The following is a 19143-nucleotide window of genomic DNA, read 5'->3' on the forward strand; positions in this document are numbered from 1 at the left end:
TGGTGACTTCAAGCATATTCTTACATATTATTATACTAGAAAAAGGCCCTTTCCCTTCTTTGTCCATACATCAGTATCATACATATGGCTATTTATCCACATATAAAATCTCAGGTTCTCTTTGGGTCCTGTGCTTATTCTGGAACCAAATAATTTGTTCAGGGGCATGGTGGGCTCTCAGTCACCAGCCTGAGTTACCTGATGACCCTCTGGGTGAAGGGTAGGCATACGTGGACACGTGCTTTCCTTGTCAGCTCGAAAGAAACTTTGCTTATAAGAAAAAACTATGGATTAGATTATTTTAATCTTATTAATTTAATTTTTTAAATTTAATATTATTTAATTATAATTTAGATGTTTAAAATTATAAATATTTGTCTTTATAATTCACCATTTAAAATTGCTTTTAAAATATACTCTTTGTTAGTTCAATTTGTTTGTTTTTGTTTGCTTTGGTCAATTTAGACTTATTTTATGTTCTTAGCCTTTCTGACATTTTTCTTAAGATTTCAGAATAGTCTTTTCTATTTTACAATAAGACTTTTGGCCATATGTAAATATCAACTATAATTTGTTAAACTAGGTATTTCTGAAAATCAGAGACATAAACATACATAACAGGTTTTGATAGAATATCTTAGCATGGAAAAGACTAAATGAAAATATATTTCTCTTTATATACAGAAATATTTACTTTTTGACATCCATATGCATGAAAATTAAGAAATAAATTCAAATTTAAGGATTAATGAATGGATTATATATGGACTCCATTGCATTCTGCAAGCACTGATTTAATGATCCCAAATTAAGAGTCAGTACATAGTTGAATGGCCTGAGGTACTTAAGCACTACCCTTTCCTTACAATTAAATTGTCATATGGTAGAACTCTTTGAAATGAACATTGGATGGACATCAGCATGAATGCATTCCTAGGAATCACAGTATTTATTCCATGCAGACTTGATGTAGGTTTAATAAAATGGACACATTCCTCTTGATTTATTGCAAATGTTTATAATTACCCTGAGGATGTTTTCAAATGTCTGATGACTATAATATTATTAACTGTCTCTCTAGACAGTGATTTATAAAGTGATTTATTACTCATTTGGCTACTTTCCAACTTTCAGTTCTCTCATTCACTTCAATGTACATCAGTAAGCATATAATTAATCCAAGCATCTTATTAAACTATTTTGTTTTCATTAGTATGTATTATGTCAGTAGGTAAAAATGATATATTCTACTATTTTGGATTTGTTCATCAGTAAAATGTTCTAAAAATATTGATTAGCATTACTGTAAAAATGACTTTCATGCTGTAACATTACGATCTAATGTTAAAATCACAAGTTCTTATCAAATAGAAAATCTCAGTGGATCCTTATTGCTGGACTGTGTCACCTTAAAATCTCATACAGCACATTATTATCATTATTTTCTAAATACATCACAAATGACAAGGAAATAATTAACGACTCAGATCCCTTGAGAAGTAAGGGTTCTTCTGCATAAAAATTTTTAAATCACTCCTTGGTTAAAAGCCTTTTTTCCCCTGAGGAAACAAGGCAATTGTAGATTATGCTTTGCCATTCATATGTTGGGAAAGTCCATTCAACTTAATGATGTATCTCATGCGTCCAGTAGTGTGATGTATTTCTTTTTATCTAAAAAAAATTCACAAGATTCTAAATATTAATTTAAAGCTTAGCATTCTGTCATAATTTCAGAAACACCAAGATTGACTGAATGAAGTACTGAGGTCTCCTGCTAAGTGAGGTTTTCAGTGCATTAAGTGATCAAAAATGATTAAAGGTGCCTAATCTACTCAAATGAGGGAGAGAGATGAGTAGAGGGAAAAAAATAATCAGACCTACAAAGCCTCAGTGAGAAATCTTTTTTCCTACCAAATTCAACATTTTAAAAGTGTCATTCGAATACAATGATCAGACTGAGAATTACTGTTTGATGTATTCCAGAGAATGCCACTAAATTTAAGTTGCAACGACAGTTTGGAAAATGAGTAGTATTGTAATATTCTTCTATCTGTAATAGGGTCTATGTTATCACCAGATGTGTAGATAACAAGCTCATTGAGGGCAGAGATTGTTTTGCTTATGCTTGGCACATAGTAAGCAGAGACTAGATCCCAAAAGAGATCTATTTAGATGCTGACTACTGGTTTAGGATGAACAGTAAAATATCACATTTCTGGTTTGGGGGTCTGTTTAGAAATGTGCTTATGCATTAGATCTTAATATCGCCTAGGATTTTTATACCTTAATCTATTTACATTATAAGCCATTTTCAGTAGAGATATTAAATTTAGTCTTACATTAGTGATCATAATAAAGTCATTATTCTACATAATTTAATAAAATGAATCATTGTGTTTCAATCAGCCATTACCTCTTGGAGAGCAGTTGCAGGAAGTTGGTCTAACTAGGTAACACAAATCAGATATCACAAAAATTGATGGTTGCTAGAATATCAATTTATAAAGGTAGTACCTAGATCAACTTTTAGTCCGTATTGTGATTTTTTGTTTGTTTGTTTTCCATTTTTCCATAGAAAAAGAGAACAGAAGAAAATTAAGAACAAGTGGGACATTTGACTGGGTTAATAAAGTCTTGATAATTAAAATGCACATTGCATAGAAATTTGCAGTTTACAAACTGCTTTAATATTTCACACCCCTTATTTCCTTTTATTAGAATAACCCAGTAATTAGGTGATATAATTTTCTTTTTGCATTGATAAAGTGTGATTAGCTGTTACTTTTCCTAAGCTTCCATTCCTTTGTTACATTTCTTTCATTGGCATTAATCACATTAAAACAATTACTTGTTTAAATTGTTATTCCCTCCACTAAACTGGATGTACTTCAAGGAGAGGAACTGTGCCTTCACCTTCATTACCAAACTACCAGATGTTTATCAAAAGACTATGTATTAGTCAATACCCTTTCTCTTGTGAGTGACAGAAGCTCATTTCAAACTAGGTAAGCAAAAAAAGAAAAAATGTTTTTTCGATTGACTCATGTAGTTGGGAAGTCTAAGAAATAGCTGCCTTGCCTCTGTTTCACTTCACTCGTTGGCTGCATTCTCAGCTTCTCACTAGACACGCTGGCTCTCTCAATTCCAAAACTGCATCATTACAACTTGTGATACAAAAGAATGACCATTTCTTTTTCATTATCCATATATCAAATTTCAATCTTTGTTTGAATCCTGTGACTATCTGTGAACTAATTACTAAGGCCAAAGATATGGAGAGCGCACATTTAACTGTCCTGGGACACATGACCATCCAGTAATGAATATAGAAGGTTGTGCACATGTAGAACACAGAGATGGGTCCAGGTTTGTTTCTTAAATGAAAAATGAGGTTTTGTTGTTTGAATAAAGGAGAAAAAATACTGGGAAGGTAAAAACAACAGACATCACCTATGAAATTGATTCTAAGTTCACACGGCTATGTGGGTAGCAAAGTAAGGATCCAAACCTGGTTTTCTGACATCAAGTGTAGTATGTTTTCCCCTAGATAAAAAGTTGTTTTAAAAAAGAAAGATGCCCCCAATAATAAAAATAAAATAATTTTAAAAATTAAAAAAAAGGATGAAATATTGACTAGAAATGACTTATAAGACTTTTCATGTCAAATTACCCTGAAAACAACAACCTTTGACTCCATAAATGTAAGGAAAATTTCCAGTGCATTCTGTCTTGTGCCACCCAAATTCCCTCAGCTGAAGAGAGCCATGGACCAGTCTATGCAGGATTATAAAACCCCTCCTTCCACCAGCCCTAACTTGGGATAACACTTCCAGAGCTCTGTGCAGTCCTCTGCTGAGATTTGCATCACAGCTCCCTCTCTGCTGACCCTTGTTCCCTTCCCTTGCTGCACAAATGTTATTTCTTAGAGTAGTCCCTAATAAACTTCCTATTCTCCAGTCTCTATCTTAGACGCCACTTCCCTGGGAACCCAATCTTCTACAGTTTACGATATTTTTCTTGGACCTGAAAGACAACTAGAGTTAGTCTAAATAATAGCTGAAAGTACTTAAAGGTTATCAAGGAAGATATTTGTAAGTTTCTTAATATTTTTATTTTAAATGTTTCTCTATTTAAATAAGATGTAATACACACTACTAGTTAACATGTTGAGTATCTATACTCTGCCTTCTTATATAGAATGGATAGAAAAACAACCATCACGGGCAGTGACTATACTAGTTCAGGTTTTCCAATAACGCCCTTAAGGGAAGCAAACAGATTAGACCATAATCTAGGCAGTGTGCAGAATGTTTTGGGTATGTACATTTACTGGGGAGAGAAGGGATCCATAATCTTCATGATTTTCTCAGAGGACACTGTTGACAGAAAGAAGGTTAAGAAGTTGGAGCCTTGGTTCCCAAACTGATCTCTTAAAAATTATTAGGTGCTAAAATCTCTGGGTTTTATCATGAGAATTTCTGATTCCATAGGAATGGGGTAAGGCTAAGAAATCTTCCTTTTGGACAAGCTCTCCAAATGATTCTAAAATAAAATTCAGTAGACAATAATTTGAAAAATGCCAGCCTAAGTACTAAACTATACTTCTCTATTAGTTTTCTATTGCTGGTATAATGAGTGATCAAAAATTTAGAGGCTTAAATAATACAGATTATTACTTTACAATTCTGTAAATCAGAAGTCTGACATGGGATTGCAGTGGGCTAAAATCAAGAAGTAAGCAAGGCTGTGTTCCTTTCTGAAGGTTCTTGGGGAGAACCCATTTTCTTGCCTTTTCTAGGGACCATCCACATTTCTTCATTCAAGGTCTCCTTCTTTCATCCACAAAGCCAGCAATAGTCATCTCTGAAGTTTCCCAAAAGGCTCAGCTCATTCTTCAGTAGTCAGCTCTCCCTTCGACTCTCCTCTTCTGCCTCCCTCTTTTAAGTTTAAGGATGCTGTGATTACACTAGTCCCACCAAAGTAATAGGAGATGTCTCCCTGTCTTAAGGTCAAGCGACTGACAACCTTAATGTCATCTGCAGCATTAATTCCTCTTTGCTTTGTAACCCTAACCTATTTATAGACTCCAGGGATTAGGACTTGGGCATCTTTGGGAGGTCGTATTCTGCTACCACAAGTTCCTTTATAGAGCCCAGGGAAAAAAAGACTTCTTTTTTTTTGTCCTAATCCTGTGTTTAATAACTTAGTTAATGAGTTAACTTGCTGTTGTTATAATTATCTGGTCAGTAGAATTAATAATCACTGGGAACAACTGAAACTACTATTTAACTTTCTGTTATCAATGAGTAACATCTAGTAACACCCACAGGCCTGGAAGCTTTATGATGTCAGGCATCACCTCTTATCTTTTTAATTTCTGTAACCTGTAACATTTTACTCATTTTTTCCAACTAACAGTTAAGCAGATAATGTAGCTGAATAATTGTGATAGTTGATCATACTCATGAACTGACGAAGCCAAAGATCCACTCTCTCTTTTAATGACTTTTCCACAGCGCAGCTAATAGCATGATTCAGATTCTTTTCACATCAAACTTACAATTGCTGTATATCATGGGTGTTTGGTGTTATTCACAAATAAGCAAAACTATTATTGTTTATTTAACTCCTGCATTCCAAGACTCTAAAACATTATGCTTGCTATTTTGGGTAACTGTCCATCAGTAAATTTTAAGCAATTCTGTCCTATTGGTGGGGGGAGGAGTGGGTGATCCCTTAACAAGCAATTGTGCACTATTATTAACAATAATAGCACCTACCGTGTGTTAGCCTCTTCACTGGATTTCCCATGCAGACACACACACCATCACCCTCACTAATTAATCTTTCAAGACATCTATAAGTTAAATATTTCTTCATTTATAGATCAGAAAAATTTTCAAAAACTTTAAAATCACTTATCTAGGCAGTGATAACCAGAACTGCAGACTAAGGAAGCAAAGACATAATAGCAATCTTTTATCACATCACTTTTCTGGCCAAGTAACAATACATATAGTACTTAATTTCTGGTCAAACATAAAAGCTAAAAAAGGTCATGCTGTTTTAAATGAAGGGAAAATCAGTTACAAGCTGAATTTGAAGGATCACATAACCCATCATCTACTTAGTCAGATCCTCTACTTAAAACTTTCAAGAGATTAAAACTGTATTTAGGATAAAATCAAAACCTCTTTCTGTGTCTCACCAGGATCCACATGATCTGAGGTTTCTCCACACAGCTCCACCTAACTCTGCCCTCCCCCTGGCTAGCTGGACTGCAGCTGCACAGAAATCCTTTAGGTACTTCAAACACAAGCTCTTCGCTGCCTCGGGGCATCTTCCGGAGCTGTTGTCCTTTCATCCTATCCCCTTGCCTGGGAAATGTCTTCTCATCCTTTAGATCACAATTTAAATGCCAGTTTTCCAGAGGAAACCTCCTTGAGTATTCTAACTAAAATAGGTCCTTCTTCCCACCCTGTTATTCTCCAGGAGCACACCCTTGTTTCCTTCCCAGCACTTAGTGTGAATTGTATGTGTTACTTTGTTTACCTGTTTATTGCCTGTCTCAATGTGGGGAAGGGTATTCACTGTTGAATTCTGAGCACATAGCATTGGTGACAGGCAATAATTTCAATAATTTTCAGTAATTTGTTTCAATAATTTTTTTTTGAAACAGTTTCTTTTTTTCTCAAAGTTAAGAGTGTAAGTAATTTGTTTGGAGTCTTATGCTCTGGTCACACTGTGTTTTCTGAACATCTCTATTTCAGTTTATTTTTGGCTTTTTCTGTCATATTTAGCTGCACTTTTAAGTGATTCATACTAAAGAAACAACAGCTTACAATTCAAAATTAAGGATCTGCTCTGACACATATTTTAAAGACATACTGGTTCTGGGGTGGGGTCCAGGCTTCTTCACTTTTAGTAAGATTTCCAAGTTATTCTGATTCACAGCAAAGTTTGAGAAGGCCTGCTTGAGTGCGAACATAGTCCTGTTATATGTCTACCTGTATCTGCTAAATTTCATCAGATCTAAACCTCTGTTTAATCCATGCTTGAATACCTTACATCCTTAGGAACTTTCTGACCTGGATATTTAATGAGTACATAATACCTTTATTATTCCAACTCTTTTATCTCTTGTTCTGCTCTAGATGAGTCTTCGTTCTTTTAAGCTACTGTGATGCTGACATCCTGGGTTTATAATTTAATTAGGAATAAGGAATGTAAGGTAGAATTTATACAGTTATCTATTCTGTAGAGTTTGAGAGTCATCAGATAACTGGACATATAGTGTTTACAGTAATTGTTTTAAAATAAAACAGATCATAAGAAGAACGCAAATTTTAAAATTATTAGTATTAATTTATAAACTTGCAAATATAAACTTTGGTTATGAGCAAATGTTAGTTTCTAAATTCGTGACTGTTTCTTACTCTATTGGCTTATATATTGCTTTTAAATGCTAATGTATTGAAAAACACATGACCTTGTTATTGTCCTTGAAAGGTAAATTTTACATGCCTGCGGTCTTGCACATTAAGGAATTTTGAGATACAGTCCATTCATAATAAGCAACCTACAATTTCATTCACTCCTTATCTTTCCCTAGTTTCTTCCCTTTTAACATTTTATGTCATGAGCATATACAGAAAAATAAACAGTACTTTATAGTCAAAGCAATCTGCTATATTAAGATTATATTGTGCCGGGTACATCTTCCAATCATATTTATCAATGTTTAGATCCCTTCTTCTATAAACAGCCAATGTGGCACTAGGAAAAATATTTGTAACATTTCAGGCACTTATTGTTACTTAAATATACATCAAAATACAAGTGTATAAACACTGTATTTAGACTGTATTTTACCCTCCTTATTTAGATGTGAAATGGACACAATTTTTTATTTGATAATCTTTCAGAAATTTTTTTATTTTGGAATGGGTGTGTGAATATTTTGTTAAAATTTATGTTTTACACGCAAAGTACATTCCCATACTCCTGGAAAAAACCCAATCTCTACCACGTTGGCCAGATTTGAGCTAAGAAGGTAGTACTCGTAAAACAGGCAACAATGTAGCTGTTTTATTTGTGGTCTAAGTGACCTGCGACCCTTTGAAAATAACCTCTCAAAACCGTCTTTCAATTAAGATTGAAGATGTCAGGTTTAGTGATATCGTTGCCTATTTTAAGAAATGGTAGTAATCTTGATTCAGATTCATCAGCCATTAATGACATTCATGTTTTGCCTGAGGTTAATATCACTCTTTAATACTGAGGAAAAATAAGGAATGTACTTTGTTATCTCACATTTGCTTTAGAGAAGTGAGGATCTTACCCAATCACTTCCCTCTACTCTGTTCTAACATCTTCCAGAGGTGAGATAATTTAGAATGCTCAGTGGAGGAAAATTAATTAAAAAAATAACAATCCCTACATTTTTCACGTAAACACCTTAAATCGTCTTTTCTCAACCTTAAACATATTTGAGAGTTCCATCAGCTACTCAATTACAAGTTTAAATAGCCTACAATGTAGAACAATAAACTATTCTGATGTGAGTGAAATAGCTTTTCTCTCCCTTCTGTGCTGTGATTCACATTTTGGTGGGCTTTTGATGTTCCTAGATATCCGTGGAATTCAGGAGTTTTTGGACAAAGTGTCTCAGCAGGGGATGGATGTTGCACTTCAGAAGGTAGAAAACAACATCAATAAAATGATCACCACTCTCTTTGATACCATGAGAATAGAGGAATTGAATCGCTATCGAGACACTCTTAGGCGAGCCATCCTTGTTATGAATCCTGCCACAGCCAAATCCTTCATTACTGAGGTAAGTAAAAATTGTCATGGGCTGGGAATAGGGTGTAAAAATTAAATGTTTTGGAATAGACTTCACAGAGGAGATGAAAATTAAGAGCAGCGTGAGGGAATTAACTACACAACTCTCATTAGCACTAATTGAGGTAGCACAGTGAATTCCTTGCTCATCACATTTACCCCGTACTGTCCAGTTAATTGCTAAGAATGTGTATTTATATGTATTTAGGCACATAGCCAGGATGGTTTTAAGAAATCTTATGGGGATTTAAAAGTGCTGTTTACCTGAGTGGATTTAACAAGTTGTCTAACTAATACTTAAAATTTTTATGCAAGTTAAAATTTTACTTCTGAGAAAAGATTTACTTCAATTAAGCTATTGTTGCCTAAACATGATTCCATTTACAAAAGCATATAGCATATTTACTTCTGCTCTGTGAACTCTGTACCAAGACAAATAATTAAAATTGTCTGAAACTCTGCAAAGTGATGACCACTGTACATTTTACCATGCTGGATCCTCAAAATTTTAATTGTATCTGTTCATTTGGCCAGAAGCTCTGAAACTTTGTGAAAATACAGTTAAGACTTTTTAATCTCTATATTCTAAAATCTTTGGTGCTGCCTTACAAAAGATTATTGTTAAGTAAGTTTGCCTTACTTCAAATATTTAATTTTATGTAGTGCTAGAACTGATCATGACATTACATACTTTCACATGGGTTTTATTATTAGTTTTAAATTTTTTCATGACTTTATTTCACTAATACTTTTTTCTTCACTTCTCCATTGTGCTTTCTTTAGCAAAGTACTGCTGTAAAGCTTCCAAATTAGGAATGTGTTAGAAATTCTTTGACACTCTATAATATAATTGGTATCAGGGACATTGAAGCAGAATAGAAATCACTAATAAGAATAAAACTTTGGAAAATATCAATGATACATTTTTTAAAATTTTAATTGAAAACTTTGTTATGCAGTTTAGGGACAAATATAGAACTTTGACCTTTCTAAGTCTAGCAAATAACTCAGAGAGTCTCATTGAATCACTGGATTTTTCCACAATAGAAAGAATATTTTCAATTCTACAGGAGCTTGTTCTTTCCTTCAAGAAACACAAAATCTGCTGGAAGATTGAAGGCAAATATACAAAGACATGTAATATGAATTGGAATCTTAAAATTACAAGAAATAAAGTTGAAGCATCTATAGTCATTTTTGGTTGGAAAGATCAGAGAAGGCTTCACTGAGAAGGCACATTTGAACCAGACTTAGTATCATGAGTAGGAATTCACAAAAGAAGTGGTATTTAACAGACAAGTACAAGTCCATCTCAGCCACTTTCTGATCACATGATGTCAGCAAATTACTTAACATTTTTGAGCCTCCATTTTGTCACCAGTAAAATGGGAATAATTATTGATTTCAGCTTATTATATTTGTAACACAGAATAATGAGATATAAAAAGACTTAAAGGGGTGGTTGGGGGACTGGCACCTAGTAGATGCTTAAGAAACAGTAATTTCTAGATCATTTTTTCTAGCACATAGTATATACCTGACATATAGCACATGCTGTGGCCCGCTATCCTTGACTCTGCACTTTGATATTTGTAACATTCTACTGCTTCCACTTTGTTCTCAAACACATAAATCTATCTTTGTGATTTTCCTGAGAGACTTATCTCCCTTCCTCTACCAAGCCACCATTTTTTCCCCCACTCACTTTGTCTTTCTGATTTTCTGTCTTTAAACTGTGCACTAAGTTTATTTTATGGTCTCAAGCAGCGAGGAGGAATGACAGAAAGAATGTGAACCCACCTGCCTTCCCCATCCTAAGCTGGCTATCCTCTTCTCTGACCTGTGTAGTGGTTCCTGTTGCTCCATTAGCTGTTCTCAAACACTTCCCAGCTTGCTTCTGCTCTCCCATGAGTCCTAGGAACATTTCCCCACTTAGAGAGTAGGCTGACCCCTTAAGTCCTAGATGCAGTTCATTCAAAGGCAAGCAGCAGCAAATCCAAAAGGCAGACAGCACCGGAGGTCTGGAGACGTGGAATAGTTCCTGACTTAGAGGATCACTTAGTTTAGTGGAGGAGGCAAGCATGTAACTAAATAATAAAATATGAAAGAAAAATAGTATAATAATGACAGGTGGATGCGGCTCTGGAATCCCATAGGAGAACTGACTAACTCTGCAGGAGTTTGGCTGGCGTCACGAAAAGTTTCACACAAAGTTTGCTTTACCAGAATCATGAAAAATGAATAAGACCGTATTAGGCAGACAGTGATAGGCAAATAAAAATTCACTGTGTGTGCACGTGTGTGTGTGAGAGAGAGAGATGGACATAGTTTTAAAAATCAAATACAACTGAGGGTTTTAATAATGAAAAGCAAGAGTCCCTTGGTCCACCTATTTCTCCCTCCAGTTATTCTTGTCAAAAATAATTACTTATTCTTTTAATGTTTAAAATTTAATTGGTATTTACTTTTAGAATACACTATGCATTCACATGATTCAAGATTTAAAAGGTTCGGAAGGATAACCTCCTGTTATTGTTCCTTAAGCACCTGATTTTCTTCTCGGGAGTCAGTGTGTCTTGTGTGGCATTCCAAGTATGCACCTACACATATACATGTACGTGTACATGTACATATACGTATACATCTTAGCTCCCCGACCAGGGATTGAACCTGCACCCCTGCATTGGAAGACAAAGTCTTAACCACTGGACCACCAGGGAAGTCCCTCAGTAATTTATTTTAAAACACTTTTCTGATGGCTTCTGTCCCTTTTTCCTCATGGTCGTTGGTTTATATATCTGTTCATTCCCTTATATTGTATTGGGGTTTTGGAGATGATCCCGTTTGACTTTTTTCAGTTGGATGTTCTTTCAGATTTTTAGAGATTAACAGACAAAAGATACTCTAAAGAACGATTGTTATAGTTTTGAAGAAATAATATATCGAACATGACATTTTAGATTTGGAAAGTACAACATATAACATTTTATCTGAATTCCAAATTTACAATTGAGAAAATTAAAAGCCTCCCTAGATCTAATCAGTATTATTCCCTAACTTCCTCCAGCCACGTTCAATATCTTTGCAGCTAGTGCTGATAGGGGATGGTAGGGGACGCTGACGTTTGAAACTGATAAAGTAAGTTGGCAGCCGGTCAAAGGGGTACGTGATTGTCAGGTCCTAAGAGATATAGAAATGACTTACAGTGGATTACATGATGGATAGAAAGGCAAATGAAGCTAGAAAAGAACGGATGGATTGGGATAATGAGAAAGAGAGAGGAACTAAAGGTTATGATGAGGTCAAAGAGACAGGTTCTGTAAGCACCGAAGAGAGGGAGAGGAGGAAGGGAGAAATTCTGCTCAAAGAGAGGGAATAGCAGAATTCCCAGCTTCACTGCTTCCTATATTTTCTAAGTTGGCATGGAAAGTTTTTAAAATATTCGAGGGAAATATTAAGTCAAAAGAATGAGTCTTAAAAAAGAAATTGCTCACTTAGCATTGTCATTTAATTGCTAAGGGGAAAAAATGGGCATATCAATTCTGTTTGCATCTTTTTTCCTGTCCCTGGAGCAATTATGTGGCATTGAGTTAATTATGCTCCCTTTGAAGTCTTAGAAATTTAATATATTACATGTCTATAGTTAGTTCTCCACCCCTCATTCAAGATTTCAAAGCTTTAAGAAAAATACTGCAGTTATGTGCAGCTGAGTAAATCAACCTGCTGTGATATCGGTGGAAAATTGTTATCACAACGTACCCGTAAGTGTCCTTGAAATGAATATGGTGAAACAAGAGTGCTCACATGGTTTGATTTAAATATGGATTAGGATGATATTTTGGAAAACAATATTTTTTGTATAGGAAAATGTTGCATTGGATGCTCTGTAAGTTAAACCATTTCCAGAAAGGGTACATGCATTAGAACTTTGGGGTCTTAACTTTTAGTTTTCCAGTTTGATAAGAAAAATCAATTCTTTGAAAATGGGAAGTTTTATTACTTATATGATAACGAATATTATTGCCTATTTACATTGTTTCAAATTTTCAGAAAGGAACCCTACTGTTACATGAAATCCTTTTATTCTGCAATAAGAAAAGGGTATTATCTTTTATTCCTTAAAACATACTTTATGAAATAGCTTTCATTCCATTGTACTATATCCCAGAGAACTTTAATCCTGTCAAACAACAAAAAGGCAAAGTTACTTACTTCAAATATGTAAGCAGCTTACCAGAAATAAGCCTTTAGGAAGGTTTAGAAAACAAGTGAAGTTATCTTGTCTCAAGGGATATAGAAAGGTTCCTAGTCATCAAAAGAGAACCCTGAATATTCAAATTACTGTGATAGTTATCAAGTAGCTATCCAAATAACCCAATTTTTACCAAAATAAAAGAAATTATTTGGAGACGTTATGCAATGTACAGTTTTTACGATAAGGATAATGTAATGATATTAGACAAAGGAACATATGACTATAATTTTTTCCAAAATATATTCATTGCATGAAAGTCTCTCTAGTAATACTGTGTTCATAGATGATTGATATGCATTTTAAAGTACACTTTTTATTGAAATTTAATGTACATAATTATAATGCATATAATGCATATAACTGTACAGCACAACAAATTTCCATGCATCCAGATCAAGAGGCAGAACATAACTAGCATTCCCAGAGTCCCCTTCCAGGCAACACCCAGTTATAACCTCCTTGAAGGTATAGCCATTATCTTGACTTCTAACACAATAAACTAGTTGTGATTCATATTAAACTTTATATGAATAGAAGCATACTGTGTATACTCAGATCCAACTCACCTCTTTCCAGTGACCCCTGACTTGGGTATTATATTGGTGAACAGTTTGCTACTAATTTCTCCTAATAATCTAAAGGTCATTTAACAATTTTTGCCTTTGAAACGTCTAATTTGCTAGTTTTTCTTTTCTATCAGGTTTTTGACGGGTTCAACATTTTCATTCTATTCTATTTATTTAAATGAAGTTAAACAAGAAAATACCTGAACATAAGTGAAGGTTGTACTCATATTTGAAATATAAAATCACCGTTGCTTCAACCTTCAAGACAAGGGAATTGAAATTCTTCTCTAATCCAGTATTCATTTATTCATTCATTCAGACAATATGTTTAAAGCTATTCTGTGCAAGACAATGTGGCTAATGTTGCTAGGAATACAATCATGAAAGATATATGGGTCTAGCCTCAAAGGAACAGACAGACTAATAAGGGGAATGTTGTAAACATAGAATGTACAAAATAATGAAACCACAAGAAAATAAACAGGAAAGTTACTCTTCTCAACTCCCAAATGGAATTGAAAATAAAGAAAACAAAGTTGCTATCCAAAGCTTAATCAAATAAAGTTTGTAGATAATGTATAAGATTACACAGACCTAGAAGTAAAACAAAATTTCTTTTGTTATGAGGTACTGAGAAGTCTTAACTACTTCAAGAAATTCTTACCGTAATTTACTACAGTCTTATCAAAGCACGTCTGGAATGTGATTGAATCCAAGAGTGATTAAATTTATATTGAGTTTTCTCTCCATGAAGTAATATGGACAAAACGAAAACAAAGAGATTAGTTAAAATAGACCTAATGATAAATTTGAGGATTAGAATTGGGCAGTGTTTGTCTATTACTGCTTAGAAAAGAAACACATCAGACCTAGAAGGCAAGGACATGCCAACATATAAAAGTATTCTCTGTAGTATGCCAGGCACAATTTACCAGGCCGTACTGTGGTCTGAGTGAAATAATTTCAAAATTATGCACCTCCTTGTTTCTGTTCCCATTCTCAACATCACCTTTTGAAGCTAGGAGAATGGTGAGCCCCTGAATTTAATCACTAGAGAGATATGTTTGTGGCAAACAAATACATTAGCAACTTAATCAATATGTCAGTTTTTAGTAAATTGCTTAGTATATAAATGGCAAAATATTGTGGCAATACATGTTACAAGTACCATTATTTTCCATTTCCAGACCAAAACATAGATCACTGCACTCTGCCCTGCTGTTCTAGGCAGCATGGCAAATGGATCTTAGTTAGCACTGGAGTCTAAATCTATTTGCCAACCTGGGTTAGTGTGAATCAGTTTCCCAGAACTTAATCAATTCCTTAAGTGCTTACTGACAAAATCAGTATTTTAGATTTGTACAGGATCAGATTTTAAGGTATAGCTACCCCATGAAGCTTTGTTGAAAAGTAAGCAGGTACCCCTAAGTTACAATTCTATTCAGACTTTTTCTCACTTTAATACAGATAAATAAGAGGGAAATAAACTGTTTAGGTAGAGAAAATTAAGAAGGTGTATTTGATTTTTATAGCAAACTGTATTTTTAATAGAATACACAAAACTGTAGCATAAGAGGATTCAAACATTAAACTTATGTGTGTCCACCCAACACTAAAGTTATATTAACATATGGGTCCATTAATTTCAAATATGAATTACTTTAAATATGTATATTACTTGATGAGGCAACATTTAAGTCAATACTTGAAACCCATATTTAGGATTTGGACTTAAGGCAATTTGGTAGACAGGCATCCTTCCATGATGAAGAAAAGCATGCATAAAGATACTGAGAAGGAAAATTAAAAGGAGCTGAATGGGACAGGGGACATGGGCTAAGGGAAGTAGAATGTTAGAATGCAAAATCAGGAAGTAAGGTTGTACTAGACTGGCAAGTGAAAAATTTTGAATGTCACACCTAAAGAAGGGGGCAGGCTAAAAAGGCAGCATGAACATGGAATTTGGATTCAGTTTTTGCTTAACTAGCTGTGTAGCCCTGGCCAAGCCACTTAAAATCATTTAGCTTTATTTTCCTCACCTATAAACCAGAGTAATTCCTGAATCACAGAGTTATTTTGAAGGCTATATTTGGTGTAATGTACATACAATGTGTAGAACAATGTTCACATCCAGTAAAAACTTAACAAGTTTCAGTTGTACAATTCTCCAGAACTGTAGAGTAGGATAAAGAAGAAAATGCAAGTGATGTTAATAGACGTGGGAATTAATTAGGTGTGTGAAATGAGGTTGAGATACAGGAACAGAGATGGATCCTATGTTTCAAGTCTGAGTTTCAATGATGTTAATGTTATGAAATCAGAAACATAAGAAAATGAACAGGTTTTGAGATAATACAATAAATAAAATTTCAGTCATAAATTTGATGTTATTCTGGAACATCTAGATTGAGACATGCCTGTGTTTGGTGGAAATGAAAGAATGGAACCCAGTAGTCCTAAGGAAAAGCTATCGTATTGGTCAATGTGATGATCATTGGTGAACTTTGAAAAAACATTTTGATTAAAATAGTGTGAGGAATAAAAAAGATTGTAAGGAAATAATGAAGGGGTTGTTAGCAAATAAACAGAGTAAGAGTAGATGGGGGCATTAAAATCATCCCTGGTTGATAATCACTGATGTAGAACTATTCAGTGTTGGAAAACTAAAATTTGTTCTCATGGAATTTTTATTGCTGGCAGATGACACTTGCTTTTTACTTTTCCCCTAATAATAGCTTGTCAACATTTACTGGACTCTTTTCAGGTATCTGACACTATGCTGATCATTCTACACGTTATCTTGTATAATCCTCAAAAAATCCAATGAGATGGGTATAATAGTTTCTTCATTCTACAGATAAAAAATTAAAGGAATGACGTATAGTCATTTGTCATCTAGATTAAGTAGATTATTTGCATTTTATTTTCTGTTAACTTAGTCATCATTTTTCACAGTTTTACTGTTTTCTAATAGTGTTCATCATTAATTCCTTTTTGGGAAGAGTATAATTGGTTTTCAAGTAATACTTACCTCTCCAGTCTTCAACTGGTAAGTTTATGTTATAGTCTTTGGACATACCATCAGAGAGGCAAATCAGTTTGCCCAAAATTTTTAGCACAAAATAAATGAAAACACAAAAAAGCAATTAATTGTATACATAAACGATAAGGCATAACTAATTGGAGGCAAGAAATCCGAGTTTGTTCTGAACATTGTAAAGTAGTTGCCATCAGCAGTAATTAACATTTATTGAGTTTCTCTTATGTGCCAGACACTTCTCTAAGCATGTTTTACATATTAACACATTTAATCCTCATACCAAATGTAACAGGTGGATGCAAGTGTTTGGCTTCATTTTACAAAAAAGGAAAATAAGATACAAAAGAGATTGTGAAAGTAGCCCCAGGTCACACAGCAAGGAAGAGCAAAGCCAGGTCTAGACCATTCTTAAGGAGTGGGCTATGCTATATTACCTCTCCAGGCACACAATACATGTGAAAAAAATCATCCTTGCTTTTTGTTTATGACGAAGTAATTGGTATGCCTAACTCCCATTAAATCCTTTTTGAAGAGATTTTGCACTGGGGTGAGCTAGTGGAAGAGTACTGGAGGACAAGGTGGGGAGTTCGGTCAATGTGATTAGGCCGGCTGTGTTTGGTAATTGGTCTTTACCAAAGTTACACTCCTACCTAACCACAGAGATCTGGAGATAGAGACTCTATCTTCCTTGATTATTACATCTCAAAGGGATGGCTCCCAGGTCCTTGAGAAAGACATTCTTGGGTTGTAAAACTAGCTAGAGGCTGGAAGAAAATTTACATCTTAAGGGAGCAGAGAAAGAATTTACAATTGCAAATGTTCTAAAGTAAATGCTCTAAGAAAAGGGAATTCAAAGGCCTAGAGTCAGAAAGAAAACTGTTTAAAGCTGAGTGAAGCTGAGGAGAATGTGAAGGTTGTCTTGGGTAAAGCACAGACAGGATATTTGGACTAACTCGATTTAGTTTTACTGTGTGTGCTTATGATAGATATAATATATATGTTGAATAATATATATATATTTAATAATCATTGAATACATATTGAAATATATAGGTTGCAGAAATGTATATCATTATCATGTAAAGGAATTTTTGGAATGAAAGGAATTGTTAGAACTCCAGTGACTCACAAGATAGTATTTAATTACTGATATGACAAGACCACTAGATATGCTGAATGTGAACTTTCAGAACAAAAGAGTAACGCTGATTTAATCTAAGAGGTTCAGGTGGTCAACCTCGACTTGTGGAGGAAACAGATGGAAATAATGACTACCCATTGCTAAATTTCATCAAGCAGGGCTAAAAAGGGTCAGGATTAGAAGGCTGGGGAACATGGGGTCCAGAAAGGGGCAAGGACCTGACTATATTTTGTAACAATACAGGTTTGCCTTCGCTGAGAGTCCTGGAATAAATTTTCAGCATGATCCAAACCCCTTCTTGGTGCATCTGACCTGAGCTCACTATAGCTACAAACAAAAACTTCACAAACTTTCAGTAGAAATGAAATCACAATTTCCAGGGACACAGATTTTGATGAGTAAAGTGCATGTTTTACACCTCTATGACTGATTTTAGAATTGTAAACCTTAGAGTATTTCTAAATTCTCTAGCCCCTATTCTATCAAGGTTGCTCTATTTCAAGATAAATTGGCTTGAAAACTAAGACCATAAAATAAACCCATCATCTTAGCATTTTGAAAATGTATATATGCGTTTAAATATAAGCTGAAATTTTTGGATATTTCACTAAATTCCAGATCCACTGACTCCTTGAACTCAGGTTCACTTGACTCCCTGGAAATAAATTGTTTTTCACGAAACTGCTTAAATTGATAAAAAGTTACTATTACCGTCCTAAGCCCAAATAAAATTTGAGAAGTACTGGGCCTGGGCCTATCTCTACAATTCTCAATAATATTTCCATCTTGTAAGTGCCAGAATTGCCATTGACTAAGACATATGTGATCAATGACCAGCACTAAACATACAGTTGTGCACTTTTATATAAATGATGTTAATTATGTTTTTAGATTGTGAAGTACTGTGGCTGGTTAAAAACAAGCATATTTCTGAAGAGCTATTTGTCTATCCATATTCAATGTTAAATGCATGCAACTTTTATATCTATGGATATATGGTTCTGTCTATGGGGAATTTCAAAAATACCTTTACCTAGATCCCATCCCAGAACCCTAAATCATAACTTCTGCGGTGGAGTGCAGGCACTGGTGTTTTTGAAAACCTCCTTGGGTAACTGGCACACAGAAGTCTGTGAAAGTAGAGAACTGCTCTTGACTACTGCTTCTCCAGCTTTAATGTGCACACCAGCCTCCTGGAGACTTTTGTTAGAATGAAAATTCTGATTCTGTGGGGATGAGCCTGAGATTTTATATTTCTATCAGACTCCCAGAAAACATTGGACAGAGCGTATATAGA

General features: G+C 34.5%; 1 protein-coding gene across 2 annotated transcripts in view; it reads left to right on the plus strand.

The window, feature by feature from the left end:
- The window catches only part of GRID2 (glutamate ionotropic receptor delta type subunit 2), a 1428522-nt gene that overhangs the window by 746514 nt on the left and 662865 nt on the right, over positions 1–19143 (plus strand). For both annotated transcript variants that reach the window (XM_057547452.1, XM_007184090.2), the window contains exon 4: positions 8631–8836. In XM_057547452.1, coding sequence (XP_057403435.1) covers positions 8631–8836 — 206 coding nt within the window. The remainder of the gene's footprint in view (positions 1–8630; positions 8837–19143) is intronic.

This window comes from Balaenoptera acutorostrata, chromosome 5 (genome assembly GCF_949987535.1).
Source record: "Balaenoptera acutorostrata chromosome 5, mBalAcu1.1, whole genome shotgun sequence".
NCBI lineage: Eukaryota > Metazoa > Chordata > Mammalia > Artiodactyla > Balaenopteridae > Balaenoptera > Balaenoptera acutorostrata.